This window comes from Cricetulus griseus, assembly GCF_003668045.3.
Source record: "Cricetulus griseus strain 17A/GY chromosome 1 unlocalized genomic scaffold, alternate assembly CriGri-PICRH-1.0 chr1_1, whole genome shotgun sequence".
Taxonomy (NCBI): Eukaryota; Metazoa; Chordata; class Mammalia; order Rodentia; family Cricetidae; genus Cricetulus; species Cricetulus griseus.
Window position 1 is genome coordinate 139,616,871 of NW_023276807.1, and position 20,488 is coordinate 139,637,358.

At 40.5% G+C, this 20,488-nt stretch overlaps 1 protein-coding gene across 12 annotated transcripts in view; it reads right to left on the reverse strand.

Annotated features, from left to right (window-relative positions):
* Fryl (FRY like transcription coactivator) overlaps positions 1–20,488 on the reverse strand; it is a 229,268-nt gene that overhangs the window by 78,265 nt on the left and 130,515 nt on the right. For 9 of the 12 annotated variants that reach the window (XM_035453361.1, XM_035453359.1, XM_035453360.1 and 6 more), the window contains 11 exons: positions 19,994–20,074; positions 17,567–17,735; positions 17,213–17,305; positions 15,919–16,017; positions 14,624–14,725; positions 11,004–11,048; positions 8,579–8,682; positions 8,192–8,300; positions 5,600–5,686; positions 3,384–3,555; positions 2,854–2,986 (listed from right to left, as the gene is read on the reverse strand). In XM_035453361.1, coding sequence (XP_035309252.1) covers positions 2,854–2,986; positions 3,384–3,555; positions 5,600–5,686; positions 8,192–8,300; positions 8,579–8,682; positions 11,004–11,048; positions 14,624–14,725; positions 15,919–16,017; positions 17,213–17,305; positions 17,567–17,735; positions 19,994–20,074 — 1,194 coding nt within the window. The remainder of the gene's footprint in view (positions 1–2,853; positions 2,987–3,383; positions 3,556–5,599; positions 5,687–8,191; positions 8,301–8,578; positions 8,683–11,003; positions 11,049–14,623; positions 14,726–15,918; positions 16,018–17,212; positions 17,306–17,566; positions 17,736–19,993; positions 20,075–20,488) is intronic. The other 3 variants (XM_035453368.1, XM_035453367.1, XM_035453366.1) reach the window with 1 other exon arrangement.

The window sequence follows — 20,488 nt, forward strand, 5'->3', positions numbered from 1 at the left end:
TTCATTAATTAGGAAGCATTCACAGCAACTTAATAATTTCAAATACTGAAAATTTTATTCAATTTGATAGTTAAGAACTTAGCATAATAAATACTAGTTACTATTGTAACTAGTTGTGTGATTAACACGGATTCCTAGCTCCACAGGACCCAGCATCACGAGGGACAAAGCTTCAGGGTGTGCCTTGCTTGAGGGGTTACCTACACTGGCTTAACTGAAGTAAGAACACATGCTGTGAATGTAGGAGGCACTATTCCGTGGCCTGGGTCCTGGACTACACAGACAAGAGAAAGCAAGGTGAGCATAAACACCTAGTGCTCGCCACTTCTGGATTGTGAACACAGTGTGACTGGCTGTCTCAACCTCCCAACTACAATGGACCATACTCTACAGCTGTGAACTCATAAAAACCTTAACTTACCTTGGTCAGGTATTTTGTCACAAGTAACTAATATAAGCACGCTGATATTATTAAATATCTAAACTCATTAATTTTATAATCAGATGTTCTCAGATGTCAGTATTCATATCGTTTCTTCATGTCCTCTTGTGATGCACACATGTATATATGTGTAAGTTTTTTTGTTTTTTATTTATTTATTTATTTTTTCTGAGACGGGGTTTCTCTGTGTAGCTTTGGAGCCTAGGGATTAAAGGCGTACGCCACCAACACCTGGCTATGTTTAGGTTTTATGCAATTAAAATTCATTGATGTTTTAAAATCCTGGGCCCTCCTGAACAGCAGATATTTAATATATTTAATTTTGCTACATATGTGTCAATGGGGGGGGGCACGCATGTTAAGGACCAAATCCACTGCCTTTATTCATGCTAGGCAGAGGCTCTACCACTGAGCTACATTCTCACCTCCTCTAGCATAGTTTCTTAAAGTTATTCACTAATTTTACTTTAAATGCCTCACTGCTTAATACATTGGTTTTCATTTTGGTCTGTATTTGAAAGAAAGCTTCTTACTTTTACTTCATCCTCACTGGTTTCTAGTTGCCCAATAATAATCCCCGTGCACAAAAGAATTGGGGTGTTCTAAGAGTTTGGGTCAGTCTCTGTTTTAGAGATATTTACACAGTTGTCGCTTTGTGTGGCTTTAAAATGTATGGATTACAGTGACCACAAGTCCGTGAGATGTGGTTTAAGGTGCAGCCACTGTATATCAATAGTAACAGCACAAATGCTGCTGCTGGCTCTCTGGTCTGCAAGGCCCTGGAGAAATAGCAGATGCACACCTGAATGGGTGGCCAGGCACACCATGCCTTTCAAAACTATTGTTGACTGCCCAGTGTGCACCTGCTTCGTAGTTCATCCCCACAGCCAAGTATGTGACTACTGTGAGGTCTACTTGTCCCCAAAATGTGACATTTGCTAAAATGGACAAGTAAGAGAGGCTGGAGCCAACAAAGATAAAAGTGGAGGAAAGAAAAAAAACAAAACAAAAAACAAACCCTTAGCATATTCTTACAATTTCATGTTGTCCCAGAATCTTCTCTAAAGATGAGGTTATATCTCAGATACCCCTGATGATGTCTGGTTTCATATACTTCCCTCTCACCACCAGTTACTGAGTGATTAATCCAGGGGTTATCACTGTCATGTGGGACCAGCTAGAAACAGCTTGACTGGCTCTTGGATCCCCATGTCCAAATGTAGCATACAGATATGTCCCAATGACTGTCTCTTGGCCACAGTGTGACCTGGAACTTGTGACTCCTTTTTTGATACATGTCAATTGAGGCTCTATGAGGGAAGTTTGCTTAGTCAACACTCTGGATCCAAGAAACACCAGCCTTGGGGCCTTTTCTCAGCATAGTCCCTAACCTCCATGTGACCTCCAGGAGTTCTGTGTAGTCTCTGAGACCTCTATATAATAAATTGTTTCCATCTGGTGTCTCTCTTCATCATTTGAAGTCTACTGTTAGAGTACAGTGAAAGTCCATGGGAAGGGAAACCCAAACTGAAATGTAAAAGGAGTCACAGGAGAGCAAGATGACCAGAGGACAGACATTACAGTTACTTGAGGTTCTCACAAGACAGTCTGAGGAACTAGATGTAAACTTGTTGATGCAGGAGTGGTTGCGGTGAAGAGGAGGAAGGCATCTCAGAGGAAGTCAAGCACACAAAACCTTCTCATTTGAAAACTCTCAGGACACTACATTACAGCAGTATACAATAGCCATATGTTAAATAAGCCCAGAGAGAAAACTATCCAATGGGATATTCCAAGACCTACAGTGCAGATATCTAAATCTACATCTAAAATCCACCTTAAAGATAATATTGACGCTTGCCAACAAACAAGAGGCATTGGCTATCATAAAACACCCCAGCCCATGGAAAGGCAGTTTCTAATAATCAAGAGAAAATATGATGAATGAAAAATAACAAACATGGGGCTAGGGTGTGAAATGGGGCTGTTTCTAAAGAGCTGCCCACACATCACTCCCTTTGTGTCCTCTGGTTCCTAGAACAGAAATAAAGAGCCCAGATTTGCAGGACTCCTGGCCCTTTCTTTTCTTTCTTTGTTTAAAGCAGGAATATGTATGTAGGACCATTTGTTAGACTTCGGTCAGTTGTGCTATACATGTCTGTGGTAAGTGGGAATTATTCATGTAATAAATCAAAGTGGGGTTCATTATTGGACTCTCATTATCTCCACTAGTTCAGCATCACATAAAATAACAAAATGGAGCTTGTGGAAGGAATCTCTGTATGAAAAACTACAGCATTTATGGGAAGTCCAGGAGAAAATGTACAAAAACAGGTAAGCAAGGACCAGCCACCGATATGTACTCTTCTGGGAAAAGTGAAATAGCAATAGAGTATATATTTACTACATACGTAATCATGTCTTCAGGCTCCTTATTGGACATCTGCACACTGGTCATACACATTGGTCTCCCAACCTCTTTGTCCAAATGTCGGAGAATGCTATCTAATGCTTTTCTTACTTGAGGATAGTAAACTGACATTCCTAAGAGGGAAAGCACACAGTCACAATCATGCCATAAACTGCATACAAGAGTGCTTTCTGTAATAACAACCTATCAATCTCTCAATGAAGAAAGCTTGCTGCTATCACATTAGATGTCCCAACTGTGACATGTTCTTCAGGATACTGCATACAAATTACGAAAAGAACTCAAACTCAGATTTGAAGGACGGCACATACTCAACAGCATCCCATGGGAAAACATGTTTAACAAGAAGACCCTTGATAGGAATAGGAAAAACATTATCAAAATGTAATCTATAGATCACTGTACAACTGGGGTATCCACACTTGGCAAACAGATGCACTTTAGATTTGACTATGGACATGCACAAAAGAATATTACGAAAGCAATGTATTCATTCCACTTAACACTAACCTATGACTTTTGCCTCTTCATCTGTCAAGGTTTTATTGAGAAAAATCTTCTTTACTCGAAGTGTGTTTCCTGAGGGAAGAATGACTCCTGTTGTAGGCATGGGGGGGTCACCATCTTTCTGCTGCAGGCTGTCCGCGATGACAAGGAAGACTCTGAGGCCAATATTCATCCTCTTCAGAGAAAACAGACCCAAGAGGAAGAAATCAGGGCCATGCACTTTATATGCCAAGGGGGCTGGGAGAAAGAAGGACAGAGGGAATCTAATCTTTCTGCCCAACACTGTGAACCAGCCCAGGCAGCAGAGTCTGCCATGGCTTCAAATTCCCATCCAGGACCCATAGCCTTCTGGGGTCAACTCTCCTTGTCTCTAAATCTCCTTTGAAATCTCTCTGTGCTTTCTCAACTTTCATGACTCTTTTAGTCTCCCCCCCCCCTTTTTTTTTTCTTTTCTTTTTTTCTTTTTTTGGTTTTTTGAGACAGGGTTTCTCTGTGTAGCTTTGGAGCCTATCCTGGCACTTGCTCTGGAGACCAGGCTGGCCTCACAGAACTCACAGAGATATGCCAGCCTCTGCCTCCCGAGTGCTGGGATTTAAGGTCATACGCCACTAATGCCCAGCACCATCCCCTCTCTCTAAGACCACTTTTCTTCTTCACAGGAAGAAATCACATCAACAACCTCTTTCCAAAAATCACACCAATCTACTGACAGACACACAAGTTCTTTGTCCCCTTGGTCTTCTCCCAGTGCAGGGGTTGATGGACTTGGTGGAATTTCAATGAATGTAAAGATTTGAATGAAAATGGCCCCCATTTAGGGTTGTATATTTGAATGCCTAGTCACTAGGGAATGACACTATTTGAAAGGATTAGAAGGATTAGGAGGTGTGGCCTTGTTGGAGGAAGTATGTCAGTAGGGGTGGGCTTTGAGGTTTCAAAAGCCCATGCTGCCCCTGGAATCTTTCACTCTGCCTAGGAATCAGGATATAGCTCTCAGTTACTGCTCCATGTTTCCTGCCATGAAGATAACAGATTAAACCTCTGAAATGGCAAGCAAGCCCCCAGTTAAATACTTTCCTTATAACAGTTGTCTTGCTCAGGGTGTCTCTTCACGAAATTAAACAGTGAATAAGACAATGGGCTCTTGTGCTTCCTAGAACATTAGAGCATTGAGCCCTTCTCTTACTTCTATTCTCAGTATTTCTCTTCCAATTGAAGATATAGCCATATCCCTTAACCCTGCAGTAGAGCATGTGTCTCAGGGATCTTAATAGAACACACATCCCTCACATTTCTCTGAAGCATTTCCCCCTCATCCGGGGCCATACTGCATCTTCTTTTGCTTCCCATAGCACAGGTAGCATCAAGTGCCCTCTTTTCCCAAATACTGCCTCCTCTTGCCACTTCTGTGTTCCTCCTGGCTGGGTCACTTCCACCTGTGCTCTAGGCTCCTCCTTAAGCTGCCTCTTGTCATCATCTGCACTCTCTCCCATAGAAAGTACACAGATTTACATGGTGTTGATGACCACCCATTCTAGACTGCCAAAAACTTGTACCTAGCCAAGCCCTCTGAATGCATTCCTTAGGATCTGCCTGACATCTCAGATGTCCCCAAATGCCAAGTTAGACATGCCTGATCTTTTTCCAAGACCTGAATGCTTCTCTATGCTTCTTTGTTCAGTAAGTATTCTGCCTTTCTTCATCTGCATCCTACTGCCTCAGCCCAGTCACTCTCTGTGACCTGCACCAGGGATTAATAAGGCAGAGACAGGGATGCCAGTGGGTGGCAGTGCAGTATGCCAGACACAAGAAAAATGTTCATTCATGTTTACTACGTAGATAAGATAAAGCTTTAAAGTGCTGCTCATTTTTAGGTATGACAAAGTGCTGATGTAGTCCACTGATTCACACATCAGAGGGTCGGAGCCAAAGTGACAGACTCACAGAAACCCAGAAGGAAGCAGAACGTTCCATCATGTGGTGGAGTTACCCCAAGAATGTACTCAGTGCATCAATGATCAAAAGCATTTGAGCATGTGGATCAATGGATTCTTTTCTCTAGTTTTCATTTAAATGGTTTTCAAAGATTGAAAAGACTCCATTGCTGCCCCCAAAACAGACTGATGACTGTTAAGGATCACATAAAGCCAGAAGGACAAACACTTCTATTCCCAGTGTGAAAACCTCATAGTTGCTGCAGTGTGATTTCTTATTTTTACCTCTGGATTAATGGTGAAAGTTTTAGTAGATTTGCCAACACTGAGAAGATCAAATATTATTTCTTTCATTGCAAAATCCAAACGTTCCTATGGAAAGAAATAAAGTAATTAATAAATCATTATATCTTGCTAGAATGTAATGGAAGTTATCTCAGAAATTTATGACACACACACACACACACACACATATATATATATATGACACAACATAGATTTTTGCCCTTAGAAAGTCTATAAATCCAAATGAACACAAAACAAGTATATATGAATTATATATATATGAAACAATACACATTATAGATATTGGAAATATATATTATAGATATTGGAAACAATATGTTAAATATATGGAAGCAATATATTGGAAACAATATATATTATATATTGGAAGCAATATAGATTTTGCCATTAGGAACTCTATAAATCCAAATGAACACATGAATATATTATATATATATGAAACCATATATATCATATGTATACAGGAGACAATATAGATTTTTGCCCTCAGATAGTCTAAAAATCCAAGTGAACATAAGACAAGTATATATGAATTAATAAAAACAGAAGTGTCTAGACAGCTGTGAGGGCAGGAAGAACAGGACCCCAGAAAGTAACTCAATGGAAAAAGAAGTTAGCAAAGATGCATCAGCACCCACAGTACAGGGCTAGCCTACTACTGCAGGAAGGTGACTCACATGAGGGCACAGGTACAATTCTAGAAATAAGAAATGGTGAGCAGTGCAACTTAACAGCATTGCTTTCTGAACACAAGACCAAAACTGAAACTTGCTTCGTTAATCTTTTTCCTTGTTATTCTCGGTAAATTATCATTTGAGGCTCCAAACATAGACATGCATTCACTTTAGTTAAATCTTCCTCTTTTTTCTTTTCTCATTGTAATAAAATAATTTGATGGGGCTGGAGAGATAGACGGCTCAGTAATTAAGAGCACTGACTGTTCTTCCAGAGGTCCTGAGTTCAATTCCCATGGGATCCATGGCTCACAACCATGGGATCCATGGCTCTCTTTCTGTCTGATGCCCTCTTCTGTCATGCAGGCATACATGTAAATAGAGCACTCATATCCACAAACAAACCTTAAAAAAATATTTGATGAAGGATCAACTAAACTGTCTAGCTTCATTCACAAGAAATACAATGAAATCTCCTGGATCCAGCATGTCCGAGTTGTGAGGGAACTCCAACTCATTTCACAGGACTGTTCCAAATGGAGACATGACTGAGAACTTGGCCTGGCTCATACAAAATCCATTTAATACCCTTCTAATAAACTTTCTATTCTACAGAGGCTAGGAAGCTAAAGTTACACTTCCCAGGAACTCTTCAAGGGACTTATGAAGTAGTAGACACAGGAGAAAGGGGGTGGGGAGGAGGAAGAAAGAAGGAGGTTGCCTCTGCTGATACAAGGGAGAAAGGCCTTCATCACAGCAGAAACAGTGTGGTCCTCAAGCATCCTCACAGAGGAGGGCTCCTACCTCATAGCTCTTCAATTCTGATCAAAGCAGCAACTCCCTGACAGCCTGGTACTCTCCCTTGCTCAGATGAGAACTGATTTCTTCTGACCTATTTGGTGAGCTCTCTTTGGTCCTTAAAAAATCCCTCTGATTGAGCTACAGTAGGTTCTAGCATGTCTGCTCGTGATTCTACACTGTGAGCTGTGGAGATGGTACGGTGGGCTTACGACACAAGCATGAAGACCGGAATTCAAGTCCTCAGCACCCACATAAAAAACTGCTGTGCAGTTTGCATACTCCGACAATCTTAGCCCTGTAAGATACACAGGAAGGCCTCATGGGCTCACTGGCCAGCCAGCTTAGCCAATCAGTTTCAGATTCATTGAGACACTCTGCCTCATAAAATAAGTGGTACAAGCCAATAAGATGGCTTAGTAAATTAATGTGCTGTAACAGCCAATTTTATGTCAACTTGACACATGATGGCATCAGTTTAGAAGAGGAAACCTTGATTGAGAAAATGTCCCCATTGTATTAGTCTGTGGGCAAGCCTGCTGTGGTGCATTTTCTTGATTGATGACTGATGTGGGAGCATACAACTCTCTGTGGGTGGTACCACCTCTGGACAGGTATCCCTGGGATGCTCTAAGAAAGGTAGCTGAACAACCTGCAAGCAATCCTTGTCTTCTGCATCAGTTACTGTCTCCAGGTTGCTACCTTGAATTCCTGCCCTGACTTCCCTTGATAATGGACTAGAGCCTGAGAATTCTAAGTTGAAACAAATCCTTTCTTCTCCATGCTGATTTTGATCAGTGTTGTTTTTATCACAGCAATAGAAACCCTAACTAAGACGTGCTTGTTCCTATGACAGTGTCATCACACACACACACACACACACACACACACACACACACACCCCTAAAGTTTCAAAAATAAAAGTGGAGAGCAATATAGGACACCGGTCATGGATCACTGGTTTTCATATGCACATGAGAGCATATGCAAGTACATATAACACACATACAAACAAAGATTACTGGGTCACGGTTATTAGAACTATTAAAATGCTTGTCCCTACCAGCCTGTACAAGGGGGAAAGGGGGGAACCACCCACCTGAGCAATGAATTGGATGATCTTCACAAATATGTTGAGAGGGGTGTCACGGGGGACCACACTTCGAGAGCCTTTTGGGAAAAGGGCTGACACTATGCTCATCAGACGACTGTGGGCAGAAAAGACGACTTGATGACCACAAGATCGTAATAACACAGCCACGCTCGTGAAGAATTCCTCCTGCTCCTTATGCCAAAGGAATTCAGATTCCTCTCCACAATGCTTAGGTAAAATTCCACTGGGATGATGGTAACAAGCTCTTACTTATTTCTCTGAGAACAGAGGACAGCGCTTGGAGCCCTGCATATGCTAAGTGCATGTTTACATCTTACAATACCCTATCTGCCAAGGCTTTATTTTAAATTCACTTTAAGACAGGGCACTCACCTTTGAGTAACAGTATTGCTCTCACACTTTATTCTAATTACATAAACCCACAACAGTCTATACAAAGACTCCAGGGCAACTCGAGACATTTTAGGGTCTTTATTCTGTTTAAAAACAAAACAAGAATAAGCTTTATTAAGAATCCTGGCAAACACTTAAGATCAAACACATTCTCTGACATCAACTGAAAGTCCCAGCCCTCCCTGCTCTTCCAGTCTAAGAAGTTTAAATATGTCAGTCTGGATTTAGTTGTGCCAAGCATAGATGGCTCAAAAGTAATCATTAGTAAAGCACCCAAATTCTTCTTTGTGCTCTAAAATAAGATACAATGTTAGAATCCTATCAACATTTCTGAAAATTTCAAAATGATACACATATCATCAAACTACTTGACAACTGGTCCATACCACAATACTGAGACAACCAAGGAAGGAACCACTCGTCTTTAATTCATTTGCAGCCCATAGGCAGATCAAGTTGGAAATACCAAATAGTATTGATCGCTTGCATTTGTGAAATAATAGTAAATATTAATGAGCACATTTTTGTGAGAGACATTAGACTAGAGTTCTGAGAGCCTGATGTCCTTTTGTCACTTTGTCTGTGCTGTGATGTCCTCATCTTTAACTGGAGGGAGGACAGTGTTTACCTCACAGGTCAAGAAGATCACAGTCTACAAAGTGCTGGGAACAGTGCCTGCCACACGCAGAGTGTTCACTCAGCATTAGGGTGAACTATTCCTAATTTCTATGTAGAATCAGAACATTATTTAAAGTACCTTATGATTTACAATGAGAAAACTCTCTTATTTTATCAGTGAATTTCCTCTTCACTTTAGCTATTGCAATGATCACAGTCATACAATGAGATAGTATGAATCTTGAAAATGTAGCAAGAAACACTTTTATATATCTGCAGATTGAAACTAAAAATCTGTATTTTTAAATATTTATCCTAGAAGATTTCTATATTGTTAAGCAATTATATATAGTAACTAACAAAGGATTTTTTAAGACAGTCTCACTACATAGCCCTGCCTGGTTGGCCTCGAACTAGCAATGTAGACCTGGCGGGCCTCAAACTCCCAGAGATCTATTTGCCTCTACCTCCCAAGCACCAGGATTAAAGGTATGTGATACCATGTCCAGCAAGAATTCTTAAAGCTACTTCCCTTACTTTGGCAGCTCTATTGTTTTAAGGTTTAGAATAACAGACATCTACTACAAATGATTAAAAGCAATACAAAAGAGATGGAGGATGTTTTATAATAGACTTATCCACTAGAGACCAAAAGAGGTTTTGCATATGTCTACATAAAAATGATAGAATTAAGACTGGAAAATCCAAATACTCTCAATACCAAACCATTGCTCCACGGCAGGAACCGCAACAATCCCAAACTTCAGATGCTCCTCCTAGGTAGCTTTCTGTTTGCTACTAAAGTAATCAAAGCTACAAGTAATTCATGACTATTACTAACCCAATGAACAAATTTTTGTAATGTCTTCAATAAAGGACAACTTTCCTTTTTACCCTTTAAATCTGATATATCAGATATTACAACATGGTGCCAGCAAGAAATGAAGAAGACAGGGGAAGACAGACAGCATGGAGGACAAGTGGCCCTAAAAACCTTCTGAAGGACTCTACGATGATGGCTACATAAGACCACACGTTTGTGGAAATCTACAGAAAGCAGAGCACGATATAAATCGCAATAGCAAATCCTGATGGTGGGAGGAGAGAAAAGAAAGGAGGAGAGAGGACAATAGGAAGGAATTAACTCATTACTTTTGCTGCATTGTGCTGGAATATTAAAAACCTACTAAACTGATCCAGGCCTGTTAATTCTTTAGATAAAATTTTTACTAATCAGATCAATCACATTGTTACATAAAAGTCTAAGGACTTTAATATTCTACAAAGTTTGGCAAATCATTCAACTATGATCTCTACAGCAACCACTTTAACATGTGTATTCCTTCTTTTCTAATGTGCACTTAAAAAATGGCTTTGTTAGAAAACCTAAACCAAGCGCATAACCGTTTAAAAACCCATTCACCCAAACCATATGGAAAACCAAAGCTGTTATCTCCTTAATTTTATTGGAATGCATCTTTTAACATCTTCATTTAGCACAGCTGGATAATGTAAACTAAACACTGCAGTAACACCTGGGAACTCCCATAATCTGTCAGTCTCCACCATCACCCCCATCGCTACAACCATCTCTGTGGGGCTGCAATAACAGCAGACCTTCTGAAGCGGGCGCCCTCTGTGAGCTTTGCTTCCACACAGTAAAAGCAGGTAAGGTAAGGGTAAATACTTGAGACATGCAATGCAACAATGGGCAAAGGAAAAGAATAAATGCCGCTCTTAAAGGAAATAAAGCGATACTTTACTTGGTGACGTCAACACAACTCACCTGCAGTGTTTCTATTTGTTTTCTGATACTGTTGTTAGATGGCATCTAAATAAAGCAACGTGAGACAGCAAACATAAACATGAGATGCAGCACATGCATGTTAGATGAAAACAAGCACAAAACAACGACAGCTCCTCACCAAGGTCTCTATTTAGAAGAAATATGACATTTCCAAGGCAGTGGCTAGAATGCTAAGAAGTTAAAAAAAAAAAAAAAAATCCAAAGTCTGGGTATTCTTGGAGCGTGCCTAGGACACTCAAGCTAGGAGAAAACGAAAATGTCTCATTACCCAATTTTTCTCCCAGAGGCCTACAGGTTAAGTTCAAATGAAAGAAACTACATATAAATTATTGGGGGCAAATCACTGCTATTTTTATTTGGTCCCTACTCTATTCCTCTGTCTCTTAGTAATTCTTCAGAAACTTTAAAATTGGTATTTATATTCCAATTGAACCTAAACTGATTAAACATAAAGGAATGGAAATGTACCACATTCTTGTTAAGAGAGAAAAATCTAAAAATTAACTGTTCAGTGAAAATGAAGTGCCATCTTTCACACATGATGAGCACACAGCAATGGAGTCTATTTATTGTGACCACCAAATTAAAAACTTGGCATGCTAACTTTTTTATCTTTTGGTTTTTTGAGACAGGGTTTCTCTGTATTGCTTTGGAGCCTGTCCTAGAACTCACTCTGTAGACAGGCTGGTCTCCAACTCACAGAGATCCACTTGCTTCTGCCTCCTGAGTGCTGGGATTAAAGGCGTGTGGCACCAACCACCTGCCACATGCTAACTTTTTAAAAAGGCTCATTGCGTGTGCTGCCTCTCTGCAGGATGACTGTTTGCCTGTGGGGTGTGTGTGTGTGTGTGTGTGTGTGTGTGTGTGTGTGTGTGTGTGTGTGTGTGTGTGTGTGTGTGTGTGTGTGTGTGTATGAGGTTTGAGGCCAACTTCTGGAGTCTTCCTCCATCATTTTCCACATTAGCCAACCAACAGGCAGGGTCTCTCGGCTGAACTGAAGCTGCTGTTTTGGTCTAGTCTAGGTGGCCAGTTTGTCCTGGGGATTAAATGTTAGATTATAGGGAAGCTGCATTGCCCACTCAATATCTACATGGGTTCTGAGAATCCTAATTCGAGTCCTCACACTGCAACACTTTAGCCCAAGCCATCTTCTCAGGCTTGTGTGGTGATTTCTTGTTCTTAAAACTGTATATTAAGCCAGGTGGTGGTGGTGCATGCCTTTAATCCCGCACTCTGGAGGCAGAGGCAGGTGGATCTCAGTGAGTTCAAGGCCAGTCTGGTCTACAGAGTAAGTCCCAGGACAGCCAGAGCTGTTTCACAGAGAAACCCTGTCTCAAAAAAACAAAGAGCTGTATAATAACTCTAAGTGCCTGTAAATTCACTCTACTTATGACCCTGGATCAGGATGTCTCTTAATATCTCAGAACTACAGTAAAAATGCTTCCTTAAAACACTCAGCACTCCTCTCAGCACATTCCAAGACAGTGAGTATGTCAGACTGGAAGGATTGGGCATTATAAAACTGGATGACTACAGGGGCAAAGTCGTCTCTATCACTACTGGCTACTCATACCCAGGCCATTTATCCTCTTTCTGCCTTTGCTACAGTGGAAATGACAAGATACAACCCACCTAGCATTCAGTAAATACTAGAAAAATGAATCCTAAGGAGTGATGGCAATTAAATGAAGAAATTGCAGGTGGATTTTCTTTTTAAAATCAAGAGATTACTTGAATCAGGTAATTGATTAGAAAAGGCCTTTGATTTAATTTTCCAATAAATAGGAGAAATGACTGTAACTTATTATAGCATACAATAGCGTAACATTTCTTAGAATGTTTAAAACTCCTTGCACATCTAAGCATAGAAGCCACATTATCAGAAGCTTAATGAGCTGGAGTCAAGTCACACAATTTCTGCTGAATAGAGCCTTAATGTAAGTTAAGGGTTAATGGCCAAGACAACTGTAATCCAAATATTCATGCTATGCTAAGTGGCTCTTATCTCCTTTAAGCCTGGCAGATTGATATAGCCATTCATGTAAATGGACAATATATATGCCAGAACTATTAAACAGGAGGTAAGGGTTCAAAAAAAAAAAAAAGAAAGAAAGAAAGAAAGAAAGAAACCAGCATTTTAAATGGAAGCCTCAAGACAAAAATAAATAAAATGGGGGCGGGGTTAAGGTGCTGTGGAAAGTATTGTAAGTATGTTAGGTGGAAACGAAGATATAAGGAAACTTCAACAAAGCAACAGGAAGGTATGAACTGTCATGGAACAGAGCGTTCTCCCGGAAACATTAAATGCACATCTTAAAAACTTTTCAGAAGAAATAAAACCCACTCAGAAAAGGGCACATTCCCCTTTAGTGCCTATATCTGTGTGAATGATCACAAAAGGACAGGAACAATTACTGTGTAAATAACTGACAGTGTTTCTTTCCTGGCTGTGAGACATAAGGCTTTGATAAACTTGATCTAGTCTTGGAGAGTTTCATGACCAAAGAGTGTATCTCAATTCTTGTCTAAGAATATAAACGAATGTATGTGTAAAAGGAAGAAAAGTCACACGTTTTTGAAGACTTACATCTTCCGTATATCTTACGATGAAGTCAAAACAGTTTTGAAGATAATATATAAAATCATGAAAAAGATAACTGAAGATTTCTCCAGGGCATTGTTCTTGAAGGTTGAAGGAGTCCTGTTGTTCACCAGGCCTGTGACCCTCATTTAACCTATCTGTGTCTTGGTTTTACTGTTGTCAAAATATTGGGCTTTCAGGATCCAAGGTAACTTAGACCAAGAGCAGGAAGGGGCATATCACGTCATATTACATGTGTCTGACGTGCACGCAACTATGAGAACAGCCTCGTCTAACCCTGAATGCATGTGACATGCAGATGAAGCACAGTCGCCCCTTCAGTGTTAGATATTAATTGTGTTCCTAGCCGAAGAGGAAATGAGGATCAGGGTAGCAGGGCGTCCTAGGAGGAAGAGAGTCTCTCTACAGACTCTCACAGCTGTGTTGCCGACACTAAGAGCGAGTCAGCGTGGATGTGCCAGGCAGTGTTAGTAACAAGTACCCCTTCATTCAAGTTGCAACAGTTTCAGGAGCTTACAGACTGGGAATAGATCTCATCCCTGTGTTCGGATCTGTCTGCGCACACTTACTGTTGGGTGGCTTTCAGTGAGTTTACTATCAAAGCTTCTGCATGTTACTCAGGTTTGAGCCAACATTACTGAACTTTCTTAAAACAAAAGACAAAATAGTACGTGGAGGTTTTTATGAGATTAAGTGATGGTCCATTCATAAGTCTTGATAATTATATCTGTAAGTAAATATCACTACATCTAAGATGATGTGATGATCCTTGAAAATACACAATTCTGCATTAATACAAATGAATCAAGCAAAGGATTTATTAATTTCTCTACATGATTACCTACAGAAGTACAGTCCACAAAAGATCATCACAAATATATTATTCAAATGCAAAACCAAGCATGATGGAGGTATTGCTATTTACTGTTCAGTGGATACACAGAGCTGAACACGGCACAGGCAGTGTCCACAGGGCAGAGGTGCAACAGTGTCTTACCTTTAAATGTGACAAACAGTTTTGTAGGAAAATATGCCAGTTATTTAAAAAAAATTGTTTCTGACTGACACACAGAAGACAGGTAATTAGTGGGTACAAAGCCTGTGAGAGACAGGGAAAAGAGAATTAACATCTTCATAGGAAGCTGCGGGACTCATGAATGATGGCTTCATTTATGCTCTCAAAGAGAAAAATTAAAGGCCTTTTATGCAGCGTCCCTGTTTTCAATACGTGACATCATTTCATAGACAGACAGGGAATGAGAAATGTCCCATTCCATGAGTCTCCCAAGTTAGGACAAGTATTTCCTTCTCCCCGACTGTCCCATCTCTTCCCCACTACTGTGCTCTGAACAGACCAAGGGACAAACTGGCATTTGAGTTTCAGGTGACTCTGGCCGAGCACATGACTACAGCACATGGCTTATTTTCCAAACTTGTAAAATGAGAGGCGATAATCACCAATGTCCTACTGTGACAGGAGGCTTAAACTATGCCAAAGAATGCAAGGCATTTAGGGCCATGTCTGTCACAAGTAAGGGTCACGATTATTTCTTCTCTAGCGTGGCCGGTCAATATTTGACCAATTCTTCACACCTTTCCCTAACTGCAGAAGAGTAAACGTGAAGTGGCTAGGTTTCCTGAGGAAAATGTCATCAGCTTCTGACCGGAAGTGATGAGATTACACAGGAATGGTTCTTAGAACATGATGCCTTCGAGTACAAGTTTATGGCATAAAAAAAATTTATGGTTTAATATAAAACCATATTCAACATATACCCTGACATAAAATTAAAAACACCTGTTAAGACAGGTAAACACTGAGCAGGAAGTCTGAAGAACCCATTAAACACAGAGGCAGTAAAACAAGAGCAGGCCATCTGGTAGGCAGCACTCCAGGTAGAGCTCGGCCTGCAGGCATCTTGTAGTGTTGCTCAATAAACTCTCACTTTCTTCCCCTCCCTTCTTTCTCACAGGGTTTCTCTCTGTATCCCTGGCTGAACTAGAACTTGCAATTTAGACCAGGTTGATCTCAAACTCACAGAGATACTCCTGCCTCGGCCTCTCAAGTGCTGGGATTAAAGGCGTGCGCTGCTATATGCCTGGCAACATTCCCCCCCCTTTAATAATAAAAAGCAGAAAATATAAAATGGAACAGGAGAAAAATCACGTGCAAAGTCTGTCCTGTACTACACTCTCAGTATTTTACAATTTCACATTTTACACTTCAATTTCTACAGGAACCATAAATCAATTACTACGAAGCACGCGCAGATTTGAAACACTTCTGGGTACCAGCGAATGCTTCTTCCTGGAACTCAGTTCGAACGTAGTCTGATACAGCATCTCCACAAAATTTTTCAAACAGGGGACATTGACTTCATTTTTAACAGCCTAGGGAGAGGGTTAAGACAAGCAGAGAGAGGCGGTTACTACCAGTAAAGTGCAACTGCAGCATCGTGAGAACTTTCTGTATTGTCTGACCTGAGTTAATGATTCATTGAGATTTACATAGAAGTCTTATACACCAAATGTCATGCTAATAAAGTAAACCTGGTAACCGGCCTTCAGAACAAGTGGAGAATAAAAGAAAGCAGGCAGGAGGTGAGAACACAGCAGGTGTTGGGATGACAAGCCATCTGTGTTCCCAGGAGGACTCAGAGGGACCTTTTGGATGAACTCTATCAGGGAATGAGCTCTAAGCTGAACCCAACTCATTAACTGAACAAACCTCCTACTTAACCCTTCCAGCTTTGGCTCCTACAGCTTTGCCCTGGGAGACGGGACAAGCCACAGTATCCTCCCAGCTGTTCCTAAACAATCTCAGGACACCCATAAGGGGTATCTGAGATGCTTCGTTCTTCCTTATGCCTTTAGTGTTTGCTCAGTTGTCACCAACACTCTCAAGATGGTACTTACATAATCATACTCTATTTAAGAGTTCAACTCCCCTATCCCGAGCCAATCTTCCCTTCTGTGCACCCACGCAAGTTCTTCACAGTGCCTGCCATACATGACATCCTACATATGCTACATCCAAGTTTATCCTCTGTTTGCATGCCAGAAATAAGCCGAGAATCATACAGAATCTTTCCTAGCTTGCTGGGGTCTCAATTTTCTAATGCACAGTAGAGTCCCTGATACATAGAAAACAGTAAATAATGAAGGAATAAAGACAGAGAGCACAAGGGACAGACAAGGCTGGCCTGGGCTCATGGCCTTGCAAGAGTTTTTAGGGAAGAGAGGGAAGTGTGGTGATATCTTGATTGTACAGAGAAAGCCTGTCCAAAGATCAGACAATGGAGCTTGCCACAAGCTAATCATAGAGGTCTGAAGGTCTGTACAGACAGGAAGTGAGATGGCTGGGTAGAGACAAGAGTGGGAAGAAACAGGAACTTGCTCTCTTGTTGGCTGAGAAGCTAAGGAGGTAAGGTGTGGCTGTGGCTTGCTCCTCCTCCTCTCTGATCTCTCAGCATTTTCCTCAATATCTGACTCTGGGTTTTTATTATTTAGACCAATAAAGAACTCTTATTTACAGGGAAGTATGTTTTTTATATGACGGATGGTATGAAGATGTGTATATACTTACAGCAGCTACAGGGATAAGAATCTCCACAAACAGACCAGCGAGTGCATGTTTTATATCCTTATCTTTTACTTCTAAGAAATACTGAGCGCATTCCTTGAAGGGAAGAAGAAAAAAAAAAGGATGTTTAGATTGGCAAGAATCCATAATATCACATTTTCATGAACATTTGCTTACTTTATCGCAAAGCTAAGGACGAGACAGCCTGAAGTTAAAACAGAGTCACTCCACACCAGGGATAATTATCTCCCATGGAATTAAAGAGGAAAAAAAAAATCAGTAACAATGGCATTAAAAGGAACAAGAACAGCCAGTGTTGGGCGAACTGTAGCTGCCAAACCCGAGGATGACGGTCACCTGCATGAACTGAAATGATGCTTCGAAGTCTTCCACAGGGTACATCTTCACTCGGAAAAACTTCATCCCCATTATCAAGCTGATGACGCTTTGAACCACATGCGGGCTCTGCTCCTTTTGTCGTAGCTCTTTTAACTCGGTCACGAACTTCTTCCTTACAGCCTGAAATCTTTCATACACACAAAGACATTATTCGACTGGGACCAAAACACTAACTCCCCATATGATCTTTAAGGTGAAATCAAAGGATATATATATATATATATATATATATATATATATATATATATCCCAAATGACACCTTTCTCTGCCTTCATCAAATGACCAGAAAAACACACGCAGTAAAATCTCATTTGTGCTAATGTACTTGGGGTTTATTTTAAAGTCAGGAGCTCCTAAAGGAGAAACTATAGAGGATATTCTCTTGTGTCATTAATACAGCACCATTGCTATTTATTAACAATAAAATAACACCAAATAACATCCTCAAAAAACATCACCACATGAATGAGATTGTCTCCAAATTTTAAAGCCTTTTTTTAAAGTTTATTATGACAGATACATGTGGAACAGTTCGGGAACTACAAATTAATTCCAAGAGACAACCAATCAATTGTAGAGTATTGACTAGACCTGAAAAATTACAGAAGAAAGGGTGCTGATCTCCCTATGGGATCAAAAGGCCTGAGAAATGTGAGCACAATCCTGAATTCAATTGGACAATCATTGTGATTAGCATTTCTTCGCTTACATTTGAAGAGGATATCTAAAGCCAAGCACTCTGGCACATGGATGGAGTCAGAGGCTGGGACGGGAGGACCGCTGAGAGTCTTGAGGCCATTCTGGGCTGCATAACAAGTTCTAGGTCAACCTAGCTTATGGCAAAAAACAAAAAACAATCCCGCCCCCCCAAAAAAAACAATCCCGATGCCCTTAAATTCCATAGGAACAAGAAAGACTGAATTGAAACCATTGCAATTAAAGAAATGTTCTAGGCAAGATCTAAACACATCACAGACTTGTCAACCTCCTTCCTGTTCCTCAGTGGAAATGCCCCCTGTCCCCAACCCCCACAAGCACTCTGAGTCTCTTGTGCTATGGCTTTCTTCACATTTCCCCGTGCTCCTCACACACACAAGTGGGAGCCCTGCAGCACTGCTCTACAGTGGTGTGTTTCTTTCTCTCACAACTAAATGAGTGAGGTTATTACCACAAATTTATCAGCCACTCAGACTCCCTATCCCTACCGCACAGAGTTAACCTAACCATATAACTTAGCACTCCCCTGTATTTAGCTTGCTGTTGTATTATTTAGAATTTCTGTTTCTAAGACTGAGGCACATTTTATTTAAAAAAAAAAAACATGCATTACAATGTAAAGAAAAATAATACTACTGCTTATATCTAGGATTTTGTGTTCCTTCACCTGAGTTAAGGAGCTGGTGTTGGCTAAGTGGGAATGAGACACTAGGGTGCTATTTGGGAGGCTAGATCAATTCAAATACGCAAACTGTGTTCCAAGTTTTATGGCATGAGCTACACAAAAGGGTCTCCAGTATAAAAAAAAAGTTTAAGATGTACTAAATAATATACAGTACTGAATGTTAAAATGCAAATTGGGGAACACAGATGACAATTAAGCTTGCCTTCTTAAGAATTTACAGTGGTTGCTGTGTGGTGATTTCAGGGCCAAAGACTCTTCAAAACCCATCCAGGTAAAGGCAAACTGGTAGTAGTCCTAACACTAGCCTCACATTCCTAACACATTTCCCAATAGCAACAAAAGCAAACCCAAATGCTTCCAGTTTGGGGAGCAATCACAGACCCTAAAGATACGTTACAGTCCATGGCAGACTGCTCAGGAAAGCCTGTGAGTGTACCACCTAAAGAGCAAAGCTTCCACAGGAGTGATCCGGCATCTTTTATCTTTCCTTACTTGGTATCTTTCCAAACTACTGAAACTATTTCAAATTAAAACAAGATGATTACAATTCTCTTCAATGCAGGCTAAGGAATAAAAGCACTCAACTGGAAACAATAAAATTAATTAGCTCTGCCCACAGCTCTAAATGAACAGTCTTTAAAAACATTTCTCATAGAATTCTTAAAAACTGGGGTTGAAGCAATGTCCTGACTCTTCTGGATTTCTGACTTGATTCAATGAATACAAAAAACAGAACAAAATGAATGCAAGCTGCATAGTTGAGGAATGGGCATTGCTCAGGGTCTCTATGTAATTGAGGAATGGGAGTTGCTCCGGGGTCTCTACGTAGTTGAGGAATCTCAGGGGTCTCTACAAAGTTGAAGAATAGGTATTGCTCAGAGGCTCTCTAGTAGTTGCTCAGGGGTCTCTATGGAGCACAGTAAGCAAGGCTGGAACAAATTACTTCGAAAGCACAGAATAGACAGTGGTTACTGAAGCTTACTTTGACTGGGCAAGAACGCCAATCACCTCTGCGTACAAATCCGCAATGACATGGACGTTCCCAGTATTGGTTCCTGAATATCTAAAACAACAGAACAAACGTGGTGTCTTATTAAATGTTTTCTCTTGATACACTTAAAATTTCTATCAGCAAGCCAGGTATGGTGGTGCACACTTGGATTCCCAGAACCTGGGAAGCAGAGGCAGGAGAATGACAAGCAGTATGAGGCTAACATGAGCAACATAGTGAGTTCCAGACCAGCCTGGACTACAGAGTGATAACCTGTCATCAAAGCCAAGTAAAAAACAAAACAGAAAGAAGAAGAAAAATCAATCAATAAAATTCCTCATCAGAGTTTCATAACATCTTCACTGAGTACTTACTTATAGGATGAAAAATGATATAAATTTTCTTTTGTATACATTTTAATTTGCCATGAAATTTAACCTGATTCTTATAAATCCAATCCATGGGGCTATGAATAATTTTTACAAA